Source organism: Ptychodera flava, chromosome 12 (assembly GCF_041260155.1).
Source record: "Ptychodera flava strain L36383 chromosome 12, AS_Pfla_20210202, whole genome shotgun sequence".
Lineage (NCBI taxonomy): Eukaryota > Metazoa > Hemichordata > Enteropneusta > Ptychoderidae > Ptychodera > Ptychodera flava.
This window is the reverse complement of record NC_091939.1, coordinates 15,822,839-15,845,277: the sequence shown is the minus strand read 5'-3', so window position 1 is coordinate 15,845,277 and position 22,439 is coordinate 15,822,839. Positions and strand designations below refer to the sequence as shown.

General features: G+C 38.3%; 1 protein-coding gene across 2 annotated transcripts in view; it reads left to right on the top strand.

The window, feature by feature from the left end:
- LOC139145158 (mitochondrial sodium/calcium exchanger protein-like) overlaps positions 1–22,414 on the top strand; it is a 33,213-nt gene extending 10,799 nt beyond the window's left edge. Inside the window, exons 5-16 of one of the 2 annotated variants that reach the window (XM_070716138.1) lie at positions 282–399; positions 13,185–13,355; positions 14,468–14,572; positions 14,944–15,135; positions 16,234–16,382; positions 16,946–17,078; positions 17,385–17,506; positions 18,400–18,477; positions 18,680–18,755; positions 19,015–19,095; positions 20,503–20,567; positions 21,031–22,414. In XM_070716138.1, coding sequence (XP_070572239.1) covers positions 282–399; positions 13,185–13,355; positions 14,468–14,572; positions 14,944–15,135; positions 16,234–16,382; positions 16,946–17,078; positions 17,385–17,506; positions 18,400–18,477; positions 18,680–18,755; positions 19,015–19,095; positions 20,503–20,567; positions 21,031–21,216 — 1,476 coding nt within the window. In that variant the 3' untranslated portion in view covers positions 21,217–22,414. Of the gene's footprint in view, positions 1–281; positions 400–698; positions 870–1,991; positions 2,097–2,468; positions 2,661–3,760; positions 3,910–4,473; positions 4,607–4,912; positions 5,035–5,934; positions 6,013–6,214; positions 6,291–6,548; positions 6,630–8,674; positions 8,740–9,658; positions 10,309–13,184; positions 13,356–14,467; positions 14,573–14,943; positions 15,136–16,233; positions 16,383–16,945; positions 17,079–17,384; positions 17,507–18,399; positions 18,478–18,679; positions 18,756–19,014; positions 19,096–20,502; positions 20,568–21,030 lie in introns of those variants that run through there. The other variant, XM_070716137.1, reaches the window with a different exon arrangement.
- Positions 22,415–22,439: the final 25 nt, after the last annotated feature.

The following is a 22,439-nucleotide window of genomic DNA, read 5'->3' as shown; positions in this document are numbered from 1 at the left end:
TAATATAAGTGAAATACTAGCTGCGATTAATATATTGTAAAATAACATTTGAGATATATATAGACATACAGATAGATAGATAGATAGATAGATAGATAGATAGATAGATAGATAGATAGATAGATAGATAGATAGATAGGTAGGTAGGTAGATAGGTAGATAGATAGACAGCGACACAAACGCACGACCTATCGTTACATGTACGTGTTACTCAAACGTATCAAGTTCAAATCTGACCTGTCTATACACTAAATCAACTATTTCCTTAACTATTATCGCACGGGGTGACATTTCTTGCCCTTGGAAATGGCGCCCCCGATGTGTTCAGTGCCATTGCTGCCGTTAAGAAAGGTCACGGTGATAGCGGGGGTCTGCAACTAGCAATCGGTGGACTGTTCGGTAAGTACGCTGCACGGGGAATCTGAGAACAGTCGGGGCACCAGTGCATATGGCAATTGAAATGCTGGGGAACACTATTTTAGTTTTTAACTGTCCAAACTCTGTGAAATAGGCAGATACGCGAACAAATGCTATAAAAAAGCAGCAAGCAAAGATTTCCAAATGATGATAATTTTAGCTGAGGTGACTGACTTCTTGGCTGGGAAAGTGCCTCGGTGCTGCTCTGGAATTTGATACAAAAATACTGCCCTACACATCATTTTTACTAATCAGAAAAAGTATTCTCGATTTACCCTTAGGAAGCGGAATCTTCATCACAACCGTAGTGGTCTTTGCAATTGTCATGGTGAACCCTTTCAGCATTGATACACAGGTGGAGTTTCTGCGTGACGTCATAGTGTACTTGGGGGCTTGCTTCTGGACTTTCTACGTGGTCTATGACGGTGGAATCAGTTTCGAAGAAGCGTTAGGTAAGATCGGCCCCAACGGCACCATCTTCTGTCGGACTCCCTAGCTGCTCAATGATCAGTCAGTCATTTCTGATGTCCCTACCTCTATTGTGGGTCGCTTGTCTGTCGTCTGTTAATTTGATACGAAAACTGATTTCTTTCTTTCGTTTTACTAGCCTGGCAAAGGTTGTCATTGCAAGGAAAGCTCTCATTGTGATAATACTCATACCTTTGATCACAGAACAGTAAGCAAACAGCAAATAATGTTATCTTTTATGTTTAATAACATATCATTTTGCCAGATATATCATTCTTTCTTGTAGTGGACAATATTTTTTAGTTTTAAATAAAGAAAATAGAAACTGTCTTGAGCATACCCTGCAATGAAATTTTTGTATTGTTGTATTGGAACACATGAACTTGACTCATGAAGTAATTCAGTATGGCTTAAAACATTATGCTCTTGCTGGATATGTTTCGGGCTATGTATAAAGCGAGATGGTGAACACCCGATTTTCAGTACGTTACAAACCCACACGACTTCCAAAGTTGGTCGTGTATTTCTGACGAAATAGACTTTTAAAGAGACAAAGCCGCTCTTTTTGACCTTTTTGTGATATCAAGAAAACATGGACACAAAGACGACTGTAAAAAACTACAAAACTGTCAAAAATCACCATTTTGCTGAATGCAAATAGATGATTTTATTTGTGACCTCTCGACAAATTGGAGTTTTCTGATTCCGATTAGTTTTCCTATAGTATATAAACATCGCTACAGTGTAAGGGAAAGTTGCTATCCTCATCTGTATGAAAGACACCGCCAGTTAAGATTTCATTACAAAAGCTTGCATGAGATCAAAACTTGATGTAAAAGTGTCTGTTCAGCCATTGTGAGAATGGCCCACGAAACTTGACCTTTTTTTTGTGGAAACGTTAAATATTTCACTGAATGTTTAATTTTGCCTGCCTGCAAGTAGAGCTTAGAGGCTTTGCACAGTTGACCAGCATGTGTAAAGAAGTCAAACACCTTTTCACATCAAACAAAATTCATGACTTTGTCCCTTGAATCCCCCCCCCCCGAATTATGTAAGAATCACGTGATATCATGATCATGCAACTCGAGTTTCGTATTTTATTGCAGGTTTCATTGGTTTGTACGTCGGTTACGTCATCTTAGTCATCATTACTCCAAAGATTTTACAGTGCTGCTGCAGGCGACAACCTGAAACTGAAACTGAGGCTGAAGGTAAGCTGGTTGTCGTCTGGTGATTAGCTTTACTCGCCTACTTTATTAGCCTTACTTCCATGCTGAACACTGGATCTCAATTCTGGTTTTGCCAGCTGTTCGCCCATTCTTTCTACCAATCTTGTCTGTTGAAGATTTGTAATACACTAAGCTGGCGCCTTCTTTTGTTAATAAGTTACAGTCAAGCCCTTTCGAAACAAAAATGTGTCGCGTTGACGTCTTGCATCCGTCCGTATCAATAATTGTCTTCCATCTTTTGATATCACTAAAAATAGCGGTATCTCGAAAGACAGTGTGCCTGTACTGTCAGCGGCCTTTACTGGGAACACAACTTCGTGTAAAGACTGTTCTACTAACCGTTTCTTTTTTCAGACTTGGCTTCCGCCTCAGAAGAAGCGCCACCACCGGAGGACGCAAGCGAAAGCGATGTCCTCAGACCTCAACAGCAGGACGATCAGAGGCCTTCCTATGGCAGCGTCGAAATTCAGAAAAGTAGCGAGTCGGTCAACCGAAATATTTCTGATATCAACGATCAGGGTTCGGAAGGAGACAGCGATGAGGATGGTAAGGTCATTTCCTAATGATAAGTAAACTGAATATAAGATCCTCAAGGAATGATTACTGTAATTGTTTATAATGTGTTCATCGTCAACGTTCTGTGAAACGAGAAATTTTCTTATTCGTCTCTTTAAATTACGTTGCAAGATAAACTATTAAGCCTTGACCATATATATATATATATATATATATATATATATATATATATATATATATATATATATATATATATATATATATATATGGTCAAGGAAATTGTTGTGGGAAATTACAGTGCTCGATGCGGAAAGCAGAGCATATATATCATATATATATATATATATATATATATATATTATATATATTATATATGTATATATGTATGTATGTATGTATATATATATGTCAAGGACATTATATATATATATATATATATATATATATATATATATATATATATATATACGCTCTGCTTTCCCGCAACGAGCACTGTAATTTCCCACAACAATATATATATATATATATATATATATATATATATATATATATATATAATATATATATATATATATATATATATATATATATATATATATAATGTCCTTGACATATATGCAATGATGTTGTTGTCGATAAATCAACTCTTTAGCCTGGACTTAAATCCAGTTGCCGACGATGACATGGACATTAAACACATTCAGACTGTAGGGACAAGTTGAACGATATGCATTTTAAGTGGATTTTGTGTTCAAGAATAAGAAACTATTTTCTGTCGGAGTGAAAATACGGGGAAATATTATATCAAAACTTGACGAAGCTTTCACGAATGCCGATAAAGTCTATTTATTGAGGTATTAAATAGTTAAATTTGCATAATGTCAAATTAGGAACAAATATACAATTGTTATATCTTTATAAAACTATCAAAGAGTGCAAAGTCTCAATCTTTTGACATTATGTTTTATTCCGATGAGAACTGGTTTACTTTATCCTGCCCATCGAAATATTTTAGTCCTTAGTCGGTAGTAATCAATATCTACTTTCATTGATCAATGTGCACGTAGATTCTTTCACCCACATTTAAAAGCAGATTACAAATTTGACACGTTTTGCCGCCAACATTTCAGACGAATACGGTATCGTGATGCAACCTGGGAGTTATCCGCGAAGTAACAGCCCCGGGCAGTGCAAGGCCTTCTGGTTGGCCGTTTCACCGATCGATTTTGTCGCATGGAAGACCATGAAATGGTATTCAAGGATATATGCCATTTTATTGGTTAGTATTTTCTCATACGAGTAAACAAACAAACAAATGAATAAAGACAAAAACAAACAACAAACAAACAAGCTGACAAAAAGTGAAAAGATGGTCAGTCGTAAAAAAGGAGGGAAAAACTGAGCAGATCTATCGTGAATACTGCACTGCAACTTGCCTGCAGGAAAAGGCGTTTCATTCAGAGATATTTTAGTAGAGGACACTAAAGGGGCGCCAGGAAGGGACCGACTCCTATTACATGACCATCCTGTATTCGGTAATTTCTCGATACATGCAACATAATTTAAAAAAAAAACTAAGAATAGCAAACCAGACTTTTCCTGTTGTGCTAGACGCCACTTTCAGTGGGGTCATGCAAAATATTTGTATTAGAGTATTATTGGTTGTTGACATCAAACACCGATTCCGTGCACCCTGTACCTGGCGTGATACTTTCAGTTTCTTATCGTCTCGATTAATTTCAAAATGATTTCACGTTGCGATTGGAAGGACATCCACAGTCTTACGGCCATCAGGAAAAACCCAAACCAAATAATCACTCACATTTCTTTCTTTTTTGCGCAGGCGCCGACTAAACTCATCGTAACTCTGACAACGCCGCTGGTAAAATACAACGTAGAAAATAATAACTGGAACCGAATTCTAAACAGTCTACACTGGTTTACGGCTCCGATATTCTGCATTTTTGCTTTGAATGGTAAGGAAATCTTTTCCGAATTCTAGCCCAAGTATTAGGTTGTTCGTGTTCCCCATCTCAAATAACTTCGTAGGATATCGTACGTTTTTGAGGGTTGTCGTGTAGCTCCGCAATAGAGCAAAATATTTGGATAAGTACAGGAGCGCTCACGTTATGATAAAACTATCCGAAATATATTAACCGACTTGTGTGACACCCTCTCGAAATTAGATATTACCTTGACTTGCCGAGTTTTTTTATTGTTGTTTTAGTTTTGTTGTTAAATAAAATGATTACATTATACTTGGATATCTGCTGTAATTTCAGTTGCCTTCAAACCAGTCCATGACGATTTTCTCGCCTGGCAGTTAACCCTGTGCTTCAGCTCGGTGTTCTGCGTGCTGACATTCTGCACCTCACGACACTGGAGGGCGCCCGTGTACCATCCTGTGAGTGCCACCCTATCTTCATCACACTGCCTATTTGTGTTGGCCGTCACACAATGATTTAGTCAATGTTTCTTTCTGTGGACCAATTGACTCAGCAGGTCCTTGCATCAAGGTCAGGTTTTTTAATGACGTTGGAGAGAATGTTTTCTACAATGAACGAAATTACGAAATGAGACGTGAACTCGTAGAAAAATTGTCCGCTGTATGATTTAAACGAGTATCTCACTGGAGTGAGCAAGCTTTTGGCGTCCGTACTCTTTGAAAACTTGGGGCTCAGACAGGTCGTTCTGTGCATCAAGCTCCTGTTAAACTACAATTTTTGGTACTACAGTGAACCATGTTTACAGAAATACGAGCGGTATATAGGGTGGCAGAGTTTGGCACACCACGCTCAAATCATGAATATTCCACCAACAACTTAGCAAATAGTGTATGGGGAAAAGTGGCAAATTAAATGCCTTTCTGTGTGAGAATTACACTCATCCATGTCGAAATGTTTTTATTTATGTTGACCTTTATGAATTAAAAGAACCTTCAGCATCAAGTTGTGGAGACGAAAACACGGAGGCGTTTATTGCGTTTGAACTTCAGATGTCAGCCTTAGATAATATATACTTAGTATATCTATGGACCTGCCCGGTCCTCGGGAGAGTTTTTTCTTTAACCCGTTCACCCCCAATTCCATATAAACATCTCAACGTCTACCATTGATAACATTGGGTTTTGGCCAAACCATGGCGGCGAAAGGGTTAGCACAGTGGTTAAGAGACTGCACTGAGCTTTGGATCAAACCTTTCTGGGCAGATACTATTATTAGTAGTATGCTGGCATTTGAATTTGTTAAATGTCCATAACAAGAGACGTATTGAATAATTTCGTGCTGTTCATTTTTTATTCCAGGCATTTGCATTCTTCGGCTTCATAGTCTGCGTCCTATGGATTTACTTAATCGCAAACGAGCTGATCAACATACTGGAGGTAAGAAAGGACAAACCAGCGAAACGTTCTCTCCTCACACACTTTCAGTCACAGTCCCTCTATCCACAGGGACTGTGTTTCAGTAAATGCTTTATTGCAGAGTGATCAACGGTGTCCATTGGACATGCTTTTCATTTCAAACTCGCAAATAAAAACAAATTTTGGCGCTTTTGTGAGAATAACGTCCCTTCGTTTGTTTCAGACTGTCGGTCTCATATTTGACATAAGTGACGAGATTCTCGGGCTTCTGCTGTTAGCCATCGGCAATAGCATACCAGGTGAGAAAACGGCACATATGCTGAACGTTTGTACAAAAATTCTTAGGGGAAGATTTAAGATCTTGCCCACGAAAGAAAAAAGTATGCCAATTTTAATTTTACTAAAACACAATTCCAGTTTTAAATCTACGTATTATGGGACAAGCTGGCTGTCAGTTTCAGCATCGTAGGACAAAATCAGAACATGTTGTTTGAGGGACTGTTGGAGAGACTCGTGTGGCTCAGAATTTCTGACGCTGTTGCTTTCTTCCTTCACAGATCTGATTACGAATAGGACGAATGCGAAGTCTGGATATCCGGTCATGTCAATGTCCGCCTGCTTTGGTGGTCCGCTTCTGAGTATCCTTTTCAAAGTCACTATAGAATCTCACACCCCCAAGGACCTGGGATCAGATTCCTCACACGAGTTGGGGATATTTTGTCTCACACTCGCCTGCGGCTCGTGTGAGACAAAATATCCCCAACGAGTGTGAGAAATCTGATCCCAGGTCCTTGGTGTGTGAGATTCTTTTTCTCACATGACCACAAAATGCGTTAAATTCACATTGGACACGTTCAACATTATCCAAAATCGTGACAACTCTGTCGTCTGCCACTGTACTCTGACCCGCTTATTTCGTAGTTCCGGTCCGTGTGTTACTCGTCGTGCCATTTGATAACATTTTGCACGTGGAACGAAACAAACTGTTTACCATCCAATCAGAGCTCGTGTAATATTTACTGCAGAGTGTGGGACGATTTCTGAGAGTGTAGGATCGATTTTTCCCACACCGTCGATCCCACACGCCACACTAATTATGCGGTAATCCCATACCGAAGTGGTTGGGGAATATAAGCAAAATGAAAAAGAACACCGCATCAGATTTGTGAATTTCAAAGGAGTGACAAACACCCCCTTTTATTAGCTACTATAGACTATAGTCTATAGAAGCTATTGGGATGGGTATCCGTCCGGCGTCCGTCGTCAGTCTGTATGTATGTATGTATGTATGTATGTATGTATGTATGTATGTATGTATGTATGTATGTATGTATGTATGTATGTATGTATGTATGTCCGTTTGTGAGGCGTCCGTCCACTCAAATATCTTGAGAACCGCTGTACTTACTGATTTGATATTTGTTGTGTAGATGAAAAATACGATTTTGAGAAACTGTTTTTTTTAATTTTTTGATATTGTTGAAAATAGGCAAATTAATGCCAAAAAAGGTGTTTTTGGTAAAAAATCTTCTTCTTCATAACCGCTGGTCAGACAGCTTTGTTATTTGGTATACAGGTCCCTAGGGGTAACCCAACTACTTAGACTTGTTCAAATTGTGATGAAATATGCAAATGTGTATTTTTAAGGAATTTTTTTGTCATTTTTGGTCAAAATTTGACTTACATTGTATGTAATTCTTGTACTATATAAACCGTATCAATTCACCCAGAAAAAAATAATTAATATGATTTTAAATAATTGAATTAATTAGGAAATCATCAAAGCCAAAATAATTTTAGTGTAGAATTATCAGAAAGTTCAACTTTTTTGACAGTTCATAGTGAAATGCTTACCATCTTGGAGGATTAAAACATGTAAAGGCAACTTTCCTGAATCCCAACTTTGACATATTCTGAACCGTCATTTATTGTACCCTGTATGTTATCTAAAAGAAATTGCTCAAAATAGTCAATAGAGATAGAGATAGAGATAGAGATAGAGAAAGTTCTAATTTCCATTTATGGTTGACTTGGTAAGGATAAAATAAAATTACTTTTTGAGGAAAAAAATAGAGTGGTCAATTAAAAGAGTGGTCAAAGTGATAGGGTTTTTATGGTAAAGCTGGGCTGTATAAAGATTCCTCATGTGCTATTTATAGCAATTATGCAATCTGTGTAAACAGTGCAATGAAAGTGTAACATGATTCCTTATAATGCTTTTGATGACCTTGAACTTCTTAAGTTTCAAACCTTTGTCTCTTCAGTGTGCTTTCTCTGAGTATGTACAGTCTCAACTTTATTAAACAGAACTCACAATGTTAATCAAAGATATCCACCTTCTTCATCAATACATGTGTCACAAAAGGTTATTCTGTACATAACTCAACAGAGCTCTGTCAACTGTTGAGTTGCTTGTTCTTTCAAAACCGCTGGTCAGACAGCTTTAATATTTAGTTTACTTGTCCGTAGGATGACCTTAGTGAGATAATTTCATGCAGTAAGGAAATACTTAATTTTGTATCCATGTCTATAGTAGCTTCAGGGACTTTGGCCCTATGTTATATACTTGTGTTCTACTCATGCAGTTATATGTAGGGAAGTGTGTTTCTCTGCATCTTGTCGGGGTAAAATTTCGTTTTTCATTCACTTCAATATAAATGTCTACCTTAACGCCTGTGTTAAGACATGCTACTTGGCTTCGGGTTTGCTTGTATCTATCGTTCATTGAAGGACGGCCGTGACGTGGCGGTAAGTAATGCAGTCAATTTCAGTCACATAATCGCATGCGCTCAAACATCGCGACACTCAAAGCGTAGCATGTTTAATAGAATCTCACACCCCCAAGGACCTGGGATCAGATTTCTCACACGAGTTGGGGATATTTTGTCTCACACGAGCCGCAGGCGAGTGTGAGACAAAATATCCCCAACGAGTGTGAGAAATCTGATCCCAGGTCCTTGATGTGTGAGATTCTTTTTCTCACATGACCACAAAATGCGTTAAATTCATATTGGACACGTACAATATTATCAAAACTCGTGACAACTCTGTCGTCTGCCACTGTACTTTGACCTGCTTACTTTGTAGTTCTGGTCCGTGTGTTACTCGTCGTGCCATTGGATAACATTTTGCGCGTGGAACAAAACAGACTGTTTATCATCCAATCAGAGCTCGTGTAATATTTACTGCAGAGTGTGGGACGGTTTCTGAGAGTGTGGGATCGATTTTTCCCACACTGTCGATCCCGCACTCCCAGCGGCCAGGAATGTGAGAATAAATATTGTCTTGCCTCGCTTGTATTCATCGAACCTATGAAAATGAACCAACAAGAGACCTAAATAGATGTTCATAACAATAGTATGTTTGTAGACCGCTGTTTACCTTTCTCCCGAATGGACCAGTTGAAGAAAGAAACATTGCCAATTTGCCAACTTTTTGAAAGCTGTTGACGGATACTTCTCACATTCAAATAAATCATTGGGATCTGATTTTAACATACAAAAAAAACACTTTTCATATTGCGAAATGAAAATCAGGTAAAACATCGTAACTGTCGATTCAGCTTTCCAGTGACAATATGAACAACACTTTTTTGAAGTCCGGGGAAATATCAATTTTCGTGATTGAAAAAATAACTGATATAGCGGGAATTTTCCTTCATTCACAGCTCAAGCACAAACCGTTACAAACCCTATTATTTTCGACGATATCGGTGAGTCTTGTGTCATCTCTCTTCATCATGGTCTGTATGAGGTTTCGCGTCACCAAACCGTACGGGATCTACCTTCTCGTCATCTTTCTCTCCTACATCGTGCTCGCCGTACTCATAGAAACAGATGTCATCAAGACATGAGACCCCCGGGCCGCGTGGTGGCATCAATCGAACAGAGGAGTCCCAGGTGACGACTCAGCCTTGTCACTTTGATTGAAACGAAAGCTTAATACAAAGATTTTGTCTTCTGTGACCTCTGGAACAAGCCATGAACAAATGGAAGGGTCGACATGTTCTCCCCTGAGCGATCAGGAAGGTCAACTTTGAAAAGAGAGACTAAAACACCCAACAGTAATATTCATTAAGCTTGTATTAAAGAGTCTAAACGTCTGTACATGCATGAACATTTATGTATATGTGTATTTGTATGTGTTATATGTTTGTGAATATATGTATGTATGTATGTATGTATGTATGTATGTATGTATGTATGTATGTATGTATGTATGTATGTATGTATGTATGTATGTATGTATGTATGTATGTATGTATGTAATGTGTGTATGCAAGCAAGCAAACTATATATATATATATATATATATATATATATATATATATATATATATACACACAAAATATTTTATATTTTATATATGTGTAAGTACGTACAAATATGTGTGTGTCTACTTATATAATAATGTCTATGTATGTAAATTACTTTACACGTGTGTGTATGTATCCATCATATAGAATATATGTATATATACACACACGATAATCACACCAACACACACATATGGGGAGAGAGAGAGAGAGGAGAGAGGGAGAGAGGAGAGAGAGAGATAGAGAGAGAGGTGAGAGAGAGAGAGAGAGAGAAGAGAGAGAGAGAGAGAGAGAGAGAGGAGGAGAGAGAGAGAGAGAGAGAGAGAGAGAGAGAGAGAGAGAGAGAGAGAGAGAGAATGTCGGCATATCAAACAGAAAGAACTTTATTAGTTTATCAGAATGTTTGTAAGAGCACAGCTAGTATTTTTTTAAGTTCACAAATTAAATGTTTTTACAAAACTCAGAGGGCGTGTGTAAGAAGTCATGGTCCCTTATTGGAATGACTGTGTTTGTTATTTTACAGAATACGGACATTGTGTATGTCACACAATCGCTTGAAATATAGTGTTGGATTTTCAGCAGACCCTGTCTTGCAAACAGGATTTCAACTGTTATGGGATATTTTAGTACAATATGTTAAAAGAGATAAATTGGTACATACATAATGTGACTACACCTTGTTGGTGCATAGAATTGTAAATAGCGCACAGTTTTATTACAAATAAAGTCGCAATTTTTAAAAGGCCAAATAACACGTCGTGTGCTTATACTTTTATTCAGCTTGACCCTGAATACAGTTGTATACATAGCTTGTACAAGGATAAAGTCGTGGGACGCGAATCCAAGACGCGCAGCCACGGCCAGGTCGAGTTGCCGGGAGAATTGTGCGCTTTGTGCATGCTACTCCTTTTACAGTTTGTTGAGAGCTTGGCGTTTAATCCAACTGAACGGCGAGTCAAAATTGAGTCGGTGCAAAGCATTCAGTTGATTTAAGGTTTTCCTGGCCAGATGTATAGGCAAAGGGGTGAGAGTGTAGTGCAAGGTCGTTGAAGAGTTGCAAGGGGCACTACGTTTCAAATACATGAACCATGTACTCTGGTTTCTATTCACGGTGATCATCCCTTTACGCTAATGCGTACCGCCATATTGCAAGTAAACTTTACGCTCTATTAACAGTTTGATGTAAGTTTGGTGTAAGTAAAGTTTTTATCTGCTTGGTTTTTCGAAATTCGAAAATTTTATTTTTCTCGTAGAGTTAACACAGGGATGGCGGCCATTTTGAATTTCAAATATCGGTAAATCTTGGGTTGTTTGTTTCTGTAGTACCAAAATTTGCACGGTGACCCCCGATTTTTATTCTTGATTTAGAAAAAGAATGGTTGAAAGATTCCTTAAGGAAAGTTTGAGCAAAAGTTTAAGTCTTTCACTTTCGAGGCGCATACTACCTTAAATTAATTTGTTTATGTTTTCGGTGCGCGTCACACATTATGTGAAAATTTTCAGAGACAGGAATGTCAGACATTGACAGGATAGGCGTGTCACTCGAAAACACAATATTTGTTCCTTTTAATTTGTTTTTGAATTGCCATTTCGTGTTACTATTTATATCCCATTACAGTTTGCAAGGAAGTACAAATCGACTAACAGAAACAAAGGAACTAAATTGTTCACGTGATCTCCACCGTTTGGTTCCGAATGTTTTCCGCGTATATAGGCTATAAACCATGCACGCGATCGCTATTATTACAACAGAAATGTGCAAAGAAAAGCCCCAGTCTGGGTTGAAATCGTCTGTTCCTCTCTCTCTTGGAAAATAACCTCTTTCTGGTATCAAGTGTTTTCCCGCCAAGCTGAAAACATCGAGAATCTGTACATATTCGAACCTACCCTTAATTATGTTGAATTCATTTCCCGAAAAAAGGATGTGTGTGTGTGTCAGTCTTAAGCCTTAGGCCTAAGCTTATTGGCAGATAATCAGGTGCAGCCAACGGAGCTATTCATCAAAAAAGCTGTTCCAGGAGCAATTTTTGAGGGCAGGGTAGGAAAGGGGGGTCACCACATTTTCAAAAACATAATACCTAAAAAAGTTCACTTTATGCCATGGCCATGATCGACCCTCTTTACCGGCGGGCCGCCTTCGGCGGCCCACCACAATAAATATATACTTTATGTATTACCCATGACCCTCTAAACGGGCAGACGCCTTTGGCGGCCCACTCCAATTAGGTTTACTTCATGCAATGGCCATGATCGACCCTCTTTACCGGCGGGCCACCTGCGGCGGCCCACTACAATAAATTGACTTTATTGTAATACCGCATGACCATCTTAACGGCCGGACGCCTTCAGCGGCCATAGTCAGTAAAGTTTACTTCGTGCAATGGCCATGATCGACCCTCTTTTTACCAGCGGGCCATGCACCTTTGGTTGCCCACTAGAATAAAGTTGACTTTACGTAATGGCCCATGACCCTCTTAACCGGAGGGCTGCCTTTGGCGAACCACTCAAATAAAGTTTACTTTGTACAATGTCCATGGACATAAGTTGTCCATGGAAATGAAGTTCAAAATTGCCTTACAGTCGTCCTAATTAACAGACGTTTGCATGGATGTGGCTGAGAAGTTTGTGCACTTTCATCTCTGCTACACGAATAAAGTGCGCCGCGTACGGGAGTTCAAATCCAAACCGTGCGGGTAAATTTGACATATGGGTTTTGGTTATTTTTCAGGGGGGGGTCATCAAATTTTTTCGTCTGACAAAGGGGGGTCATCATTTTTTTTCGCGAAAAATTCAGGGGGGGGTCTATATTTTTTTTGAACACCGGCGACAAGATTTTGCCGCCCCCCCCCCCGGCCGTAAAAACTGAACGGTCCCTTAGGAAGCGGAATCTTCATCACAACCGTAGTGGTCTTTGCAACTGTCATGGTGAACCCGTTCAGCATTGACACGCAGGTGGAGTTTCTGCGTGACGTCATAGTGTACTTGGGGGCTTGCTTCTGGACTTTCTACGTGGTCTATGACGGTGGAATCAGTTTCGAAGAAGCGTTAGGTAAGATCGGCCCCAACGGCGCCATCTTCTGTCGGACTCCCTAGCTGCTCAATGATCAGTCAGTCATTTCTGATGTCCCTACCTCTATTGTGGGTCGCTTGTCTGTCCTCTGTTAATTTGATACTAAAACTGATTTCTTTCTTTCGTTTTACTAGCCTGCCAAAGGTAGTCATTGAAAGGAAAGCTCTCATTGTGATAATACTCATACCTTTGATCACAGAACAGTAAGCAAAAAGCAAAAAATGTTATCTTTTATGTTTAATAACATATCATTTTGCCAGATATATCATTCTTTCTTGTAGTGGACAATATTTTTTTAGTTTTAAATAAAGAAAATAGAAACTGTCTTGAGCATACCCTGCAATGAAATTTTTGTATTGTTGTATTGGAACACATGAACTTGACTCATGAAGTAATTCAGTATGGCTTAAAACATTATGCTCTTGCTGGATATGTTTCGGGCTATGTATAAAGCGAGATGGTGAACACCCGATTTTCAGTACGTTACAAACCCACACAACTTCCAAAGTTGGTTGAGTATTTCTGACGAAAGAGACTTTTAAAGAGACAAAGCCGCTCTTTTTGACCTTTTTGTGATATCAAGAAAACAAGGACACAAAGACGACTGTAAAAAACTACAAAACTGTCAAAAATCACCATTTTGCTGAATGCAAATAGATGATTTTATTTGTGACCTCTCGACAAATTGGAGTTTTCTGATTCCGATTAGTTTTCCTATAGTATATAAACATCGCTACAGTGTAAGGGAAAGTTGCTATCCTTATCTGTATGAAAGACACCGCCAGTTAAGATTTAATTACAAAAGCTTGATCCAAACTTGATGTAAAAGTGTCTGTTCAGCCATTGTGAGAATGGCCCACGAAACTTGATCTTTTTTTGTGGAAACGTTAAATATTTCACTGAATGTTTAATTTTGCCTGCCTGCAAGTAGAGCTTAGAGGCTGTGCACAGTTGACCAGCGTGTGTCAAGAAGTCAAACACCTTTTCACATCAAACAAAATTCATGACTTTGTCCCTTGAATCCCCCCCAAAATATGTAAGAATCATGTGATATCATGATCATGCAACTCGAGTTTCGTTTTTTATTGCAGGTTTCATAGGTTTGTACGTCGGTTACGTCATCTTAGTCATCATTACTCCAAAGATTTTACAGTGCTGCAGCAGGCGACAACCTGAAACTGAAACTGAGGCTGAAGGTAAGCTGGTTGTCGTCTGGTGATTAGCTTTCCCGCCTACTTTATTAGCCTTACTTCCATGCTGAACACTGGATCTCAATTCTGGATTTGCCAAGTGTTCGCCCATTCTTTCTACCAATCTTGTCTGTTGAAGATTTGTAATACACTAAGCTGGCGCCTTCTTTTGTTAATAAGTTACAGTCAAGCCCTTTCGAAACAAAAATGTGTCGCGTTGACGTCTTGCATCCGTCCGTATCAATAATTGTCTTCCATCTTTTGATATCACTAAAAATAGCGGTATCTCGAAAGACAGTGTGCCTGTACTGTCAGCGGCCTTTACTGGGAACACAACTTCGTGTAAAGACTGTTCTACTAACCGTTTCTTTTTTCAGACTTGGCTTCCGCCTCAGAAGAAGCGCCACCACCGGAGGACGCAAGCGAAAGCGATGTCCTCAGACCTCAACAGCAGGACGATCAGAGGCCTTCCTATGGCAGCGTCGAAATTCAGAAAAGTAGCGAGTCGGTCAACCGAAATATTTCTGATATCAACGATCAGGGTTCGGAAGGAGACAGCGATGAGGATGGTAAGGTCATTTCTAATGATAAGTAAACTGAATATAAGATCCTCAAGGAATGATTACTGTAATTGTTTATAATGTGTTCATCGTCAACGTTCTGTGAAACGAGAAATTTTCTTATTCGTCTCTTTAAATTACGTTGCAAGATAAATATTAAGCCTTGACCATATATATATATATTATATATATATATATATATATATATTATATATATATATATATATATATATATATATATGGTCAAGGAAATTGTTGTGGGAAATTACAGTGCTCGATGCGGAAAGCAGAGCATATATACATATATATATATATATATATATATATATATATGTATATATATGTATATATGTATATATGTATGTATGTATGTATATATATATGTCAAGGACATTATATATATATATATAATATATATATATATATATATATATATATATATACGCTCTGCTTTCCCGCAACGAGCACTGTAATTTCCCACAACAATATATATATATATTATATATATATATATATATATATATATATATATATATATATATATATATATATATATATATATATATATATATATATAATGTCCTTGACATATATGCAATGATGTTGTTGTCGATAAATCAACTCTTTAGCCTGGACTTAAATCCAGTTGCCGACGATGACATGGACATTAAACACATTCAGACTGTAGGGACAAGTTGAACGATATGCATTTTAAATGGATTTTGTGTTCAAGAATAAGAAACTATTTTCTGTCGGAGTGAAAATACGGGGAAATATTATATCAAAACTTGACGAAGCTTTCACGAATGCCGATAAAGTCTATTTATTGAGGTATTAAATAGTTAAATTTGCATAATGTCAAATTAGGAACAAATATACAATTGTTATATCTTTATAAAACTATCAAAGAGTGCAAAGTCTCAATCTTTTGACATTATGTTTTATTCCGATGAGAACTGGTTTACTTTATCCTGCCCATCGAAATATTTTAGTCCTTGGTCGTTAGTAAGCAATATCTACTTTCATTGATCAATGTGCACGTAGATTCTTTCACCTACATTTAAAAGCAGATTTCAAATTTGACACGTTTTCCCGCCAACATTTCAGACGAATACGGTATCGTGATGCAACCTGGGAGTTATCCGCGAAGTAACAGCCCCGGGCAGTGCAAGGCCTTCTGGTTGGCCGTTTCACCGATCGATTTTGTCGCATGGAAGACCATGAAATGGTATTCAAGGATATATGCCATTTTATTGGTTAGTATTTTCTCATACGAGTAAACAAACAAACAAATGAATAAAGACAAAAACAAACAACAAACAAACAAGCTGACAAAAAGTGAAAAGATGGTCAGTCGTAAAAAAGGAGGGAAAAACTGAGCAGATCTATCGTGAATACTGCACTGCAACTTGCCTGCAGGAAAAGGCGTTTCATTCAGAGATATTTTAGTAGAGGACACTAAAGGGGCGCCAGGAAGGGACCGACTCCTATTACATGACCATCCTGTATTCGGTAATTTCTCGATACATGCAACATAATTTTTAAAAAAACTAAGATTAGCAAACCAGACTTTTCCTGTTGTGCTTGACGCCACTTTCAGTGGGGTCATGCAAAATATTTGTATTAGAGTGTTATTGGTTGTTGACATCAAACACCGATTCCGTACACCCTGTACCTGGCGTGATACTTTCAGTTTCTCATCGTCTCGATTAATTTCAAAATGATTTCACGTTGCGATTGGAAGGACATCCACAGTCTTACGGCCATCAGGAAAAACCCAAACCAAATAATCACTCACATTTCTTTCTTTTTTGCGCAGGCGCCGACTAAGCTCATCGTAACTCTGACAACGCCGCTGGTAAAATACAACGTAGAAAATAATAGCTGGAACCGAATTCTAAACAGTCTACACTGGTTTACGGCTCCGATATTCTGCATTTTTGCTTTGAATGGTAAGGAAATCTTTTCCGAATTCTAGCCCAAGTATTAGGTTGTTCGTGTTCCCCATCTCAAATAACTTCATAGGATATCGTACGTTTTTGAGGGTTGTCGTGTAGCTCCGCAATAGAGCAAAATATTTGGATAAGTACAGGAGCGCTCACGTTATGATAAAACTATCCGAAATATATTAACCGACTTGTGTGACACCCTCTCGAAATTAGATATTACCTTGACTTGCCGAGTTTTTTTATTGTTGTTTTAGTTTTGTTGTTAAATAAAATGATTACATTATACTTGGATATCTGCTGTAATTTCAGTTGCCTTCAAACCAGTCCATGACGATTTTCTCGCCTGGCAGGTAACCCTGTGTTTCAGCTCGGTGTTCTGCGTGCTGACATTCTGCACCTCACGACACTGGAGGGCGCCCGTGTACCATCCTGTGAGTGCCACCCTATCTTCATCACACTGCCTATTTGTGTTGGCCGTCACACAATGATTTAGTCAAGGTTTCTTTCTGTGGACCAATTGACTCAGCAGGTCCTTGCATCAAGGTCAGGTTTTTTAATGACGTCGGAGAGAATGTTTTATACAATGAACGAAATTACGAAATGAGACGTTAACTCGTAGAAAAATTGTCCGCTGTATGATTTAAACGAGTATCTCACTGGAGTGAGCAAGCTTTTGGCGTCCGTACTCTTTGAAAACTTGGGGCTCAGACAGGTCGTTCTGTGCATCAAGCTCCTGTTAAACTACAATTTTTGGTACTACAGTGAACCATGTTTACAGAAATACGAGTGGTATAGAGGGTGGCAGAGTTTGGCACACCTCGCCCACCGTATATTCCACCAACAACTTAGCAAATGTTGTAATGGGGAAAAGTGGCAAATTATATGCCTGAGTGAAAATTACACTCATCTATGGCTACATGTTTTTATTTATGTTGACCTTTATAAATTAAAAGAACCTTCAGCATCAAGTTGTGGAGACGAAAACACGGAGGCGTTTATTGCGTTTGAACTTCAGATGTCAGCCGCAGATGATAAATACTTAGTATATCTATGGACCTGCCCGGTCCTCGGGAGAGTTTTTTCTTTAACCCGTTCACCCCCAATTCCATATAAACATCTCAACGTCTACCATTGATAACATTGGGTTTTGGCCAAACCATGGCGGCGAAAGGGTTAGCACAGGGGTTAAGAGACTGCACTGAGCTTTGGATCAAACCTTTCTGGGCAGATACTATTATTAGTAGTATGCTGGCATTTAAATTTGTTAAATGTCCATAACAAGAGACGTATTGAATAATTTGATGCTGTTTATTCTTTATTCCAGGCATTTGCATTCTTCGGCTTCATAGTCTGCGTCCTATGGATTTACTTAATCGCAAACGAACTGATCAACATACTGGAGGTAAGAAAGGACAAACCAGCGAAACGTTCTCTCCTCACACACTTTCAGTCACAGTCCCTCTATCCACAGGGACTGTGTTTCAGTAAATGCTTTATTGCAGAGTGATCAACGGTGTCCATTGGACATGCTTTTCATTTCAAACTCGCAAATAAAAACAAATTTTGGCGCTTTTGTGAGAGTAACGTCCCTTCGTTTGTTTCAGACTGTCGGCCTTATATTTGACATCAGTGACGAGATTCTCGGGCTTCTGCTGTTGGCCATCGGCAATAGCATACCAGGTGAGAAATCGGCACTTATGTTGAACGTTTTTACAAAAATTCTTAGGGGTAGATTTAAGATCTTGCCAGCGAAAGAAAAAAAGTATGCCAATTTTAATTTTACTAAAATAAAATTCCAGTTTTAAATCTACGTATTATGGGACAAGCTGGCTGTCAGTTTCAGCATCGTAGGACAAAATCAGAACATGTTGTTTGAGGGACTGTTGGAGAGACTCGTGTGGCTCAGAATTTCTGACGCTGTTGCTTTCTTCCTTCACAGATCTGATTACGAATAGGACGAATGCGAAGTCTGGATATCCGGTCATGTCCATGTCCGCCTGCTTTGGTGGTCCGCTTCTGAGTATCCTTTTCAAAGTCACTAATAGAATCTCACACCCCAAGGACCTGGGATCAGATTCCTCACACGAGTTGGGGATATTTTGTCTCCCACGAGCCGCAGGCGAGTGTGAGACAAAATATCCCCGACGAGTGTGAGAAATCTGATCCCAGGTCCTTGGTGTGTGAGATTCTTTTTCTCACATGACCACAAAATGCGTTAAATTCACACTGGACACCTCAGGTATGTTAATGCATGGGCATAGGCTTACATACATGCAAAATCAGTTTGAACATACTTTTCAATCAGACCTGGTCAGAAAATTGTGAAAATTGCCAAAAATATGTTTCGCATTTGATTAAGTTGAAATTTATCATAATATATTACCTAAGTCAGGTCACGTGACCATAATCTGTTATTTTCCCGCCAAAATTGTATATTGCATATAACTGAATATTCCAACCGCTAAACATCAAAATATTTAAAATATTATTACCAATTAATGTAAAATGGGATAGGAGCTTAAAACTAGTGGCAGATGCAAAATTATTGAATTTTGAATATTATTTCTTCACAAAAAACAACAAATACAATATTTTTGACGTTTAACATGAATATTTTGAATATCAGAAAGAAGTATAGATAGAGTTTCATGAGTGCCATGTATTTTTGAAAGAATATGATAGATGTTGTTTCCAAAAGTGCAAAGAAAATCAAGAAAATTTAACGGTTTACGGTTGGAATATTAAGATTAATAAAGACGTAAATTTTGGCGGGAAAATATCCGATTTGGTCACGTGACTCAACTCGTCAAGATTTAGGTAGACATTTTTTTGAAGAATTTAATAATTCCAATAATTAAGCCAAATATCAATCAAATCTGGTGGTTTTTAAAGATAATTGATCATTTCTTACTTTTGGGCTTGATGGGTACAAACACCCATGCATTAACTTACTTGAGACGTTCAACATTATCAAAAATCGTGACAACTCTGTCGTCTGCCACTGTACTCTGACCCGCTTATTTTGTGGTTCCGGTCCGTGTGTTACTCGTCGTGCCATTGGATAACATTTTGCGCGTGGAACGAAACAAACTGTTTACCATCCAATCAGAGCTCGTGTAATAATTACTGTAGAGTGTGGGACGATTTCTGAGAGTGTGGGATCGATTTTTCCCACACCGTCGATCCCACACGCCAAACTAATTATGCGGTAATCCCATACCGAAGTGGTTGGGGAATATAAGCAAAATGAAAAAGAACACCGCATCACATTTGTGAATTTCAAAGGAGTGACAAACACCCCCTTTTATATATACTTGTGTTCTGCTCAGTTATATGTAGGGCAGTGTGTTTCTCTGCATCTTGTCGGGGTAAAATTTCGTTTTTCATTCACTTCAATATCAATGTCTACCTTAACGCCTGTGTTAAGACATGCTACTCGGCTTCGGGTTTGCTTGTATCTATCGTTCATTGAAGGACGGCCGTGACGTGGCGGTAAGTAATGCAGCCAATTTCAGTCACATAATCGCATGCGCTCAAACTTCGCGACACTCAAAGCGTAGCATGTTTAAATATTGTCTTGCCTCGCTTGTATTCATCGAACCTATGAATATGAACCAACAAGAGACCTAAATAGATGTTCATAACAATAGTATGTTTGTAGACCGCTGTTTACCTTTCTCCCGAATGGACCAGTTGAAGAAAGAAACATTGCCAATTTGCCAACTTTTTGAAGCTGTTGATGGATACTTCTCACATTCAAATAAATCATTGAGATCTGATTTTAACATAAAAAAAACACTTTTCATATTGCGAAATGAAAATCAGGTAAAACATCGTAACTGTCGATTCAGCTTTCCAGTGACAATATGAACAACACTTTTTTGAAGTCCGGGAAATATCAATTTTCGTGATTGAAAAACTAACTGATATAGCGGGAATTTTCCTTCATTCACAGCTCAAGCACAAACCGTTACAAACCCTATTATTTTCGACGATATCGGTGAGTCTTGTGTCATCTCTCTTCATCATGGTCTGTATGAGGTTTCGCGTCACCAAACCGTACGGGATCTACCTTCTCGTCATCTTTCTCTCCTACATCGTGCTCGCCGTACTCATAGAAACAGATGTCATCAAGACATGAGACCCCCGGGCCGCGTGGTGGCATCAATCGAACAGAGGAGTCCCAGGTGACGAGGCGGCCTTGTCACTTTGATTGAAACGAAAGCTTAATACAAAGATTTTGTCTTCTGTGACCTCTGGAACAAGCCATGAACAAATGGAAGGGTCGACATGTTCTCCCCTGAGCGATCAGGAAGGTCAACTTTGAAAAGAAAGACTAAAACACCCAACAATAATATTCATTAAGCTTGTATTAAAGAGTCTAAACGTCTGTACATGCGTGAACATGTATGTATATGTGTATTTGTATGTGTAATATGTTTGTGAATGTATGTATGTATGTATGTATGTATGTATGGATGTATGTATGTATGTATGTATGTATGTATGTATGTATGTATGTATGTATGTATGTATGTATGTATGTATGTATGTATGTATGTATGTATGTATGTATGTATGTATGTATGTATGTATGTATGTAATGTGTGTATGCAAGCAAGCAAACTATATATATATATATATATATATATATATATATATATATATATACACAAAATATTTTATATTATATAATGTGTAAGTACGTACAAATATGTGTGTGTCTACTTATATAATAATGTCTATGTATGTAAATTACTTTAGACGTGTGTGTATGTATCCATCATATAGAATATATGTATATATACACACACACGATAATCACACACACACACACATTTGGAGAGAGAGAGAGAGAGAGAGAGAGAGAGAGAGAGAGAGAGAGAGAGAGAGAGAGAGAGAGAGAGAGAGAGAGAGAGAGAGAGAGAGAGAGAATGTCGGCATATCACACAGAAAGAACTTTATTAGTTTATCAGAATGTTTGTAAGAGCACAGCTAGTATTTTTTTAAGTTCACAAATTAAATGTTTTTACAAAAAGCTCAGAGGGCGTGTGTAAGAAAATCACGGTCCCTTATTGGAATGACTGTGTTTGTCATTTTACAGAATACGGACATTGTGTATGTCACACAATCGCTTGAAATATAGTGTTGGATTTTCAGCAGACTCTGTCTTGCAAACAGGATTTCAACTGTTATGGCATATTTTAGTACGTATACAATATGTTAAAAGAGATAAATTGGTACATACATGATGTGACTACACCTTGTTGGTGCATAGAATTGTAAATAGCGCACAGTTTTATTACAAATAAAGTCGCAATTTTTAAAAGGCCAAATAACACGCCATGTGCTTATACTTTTATT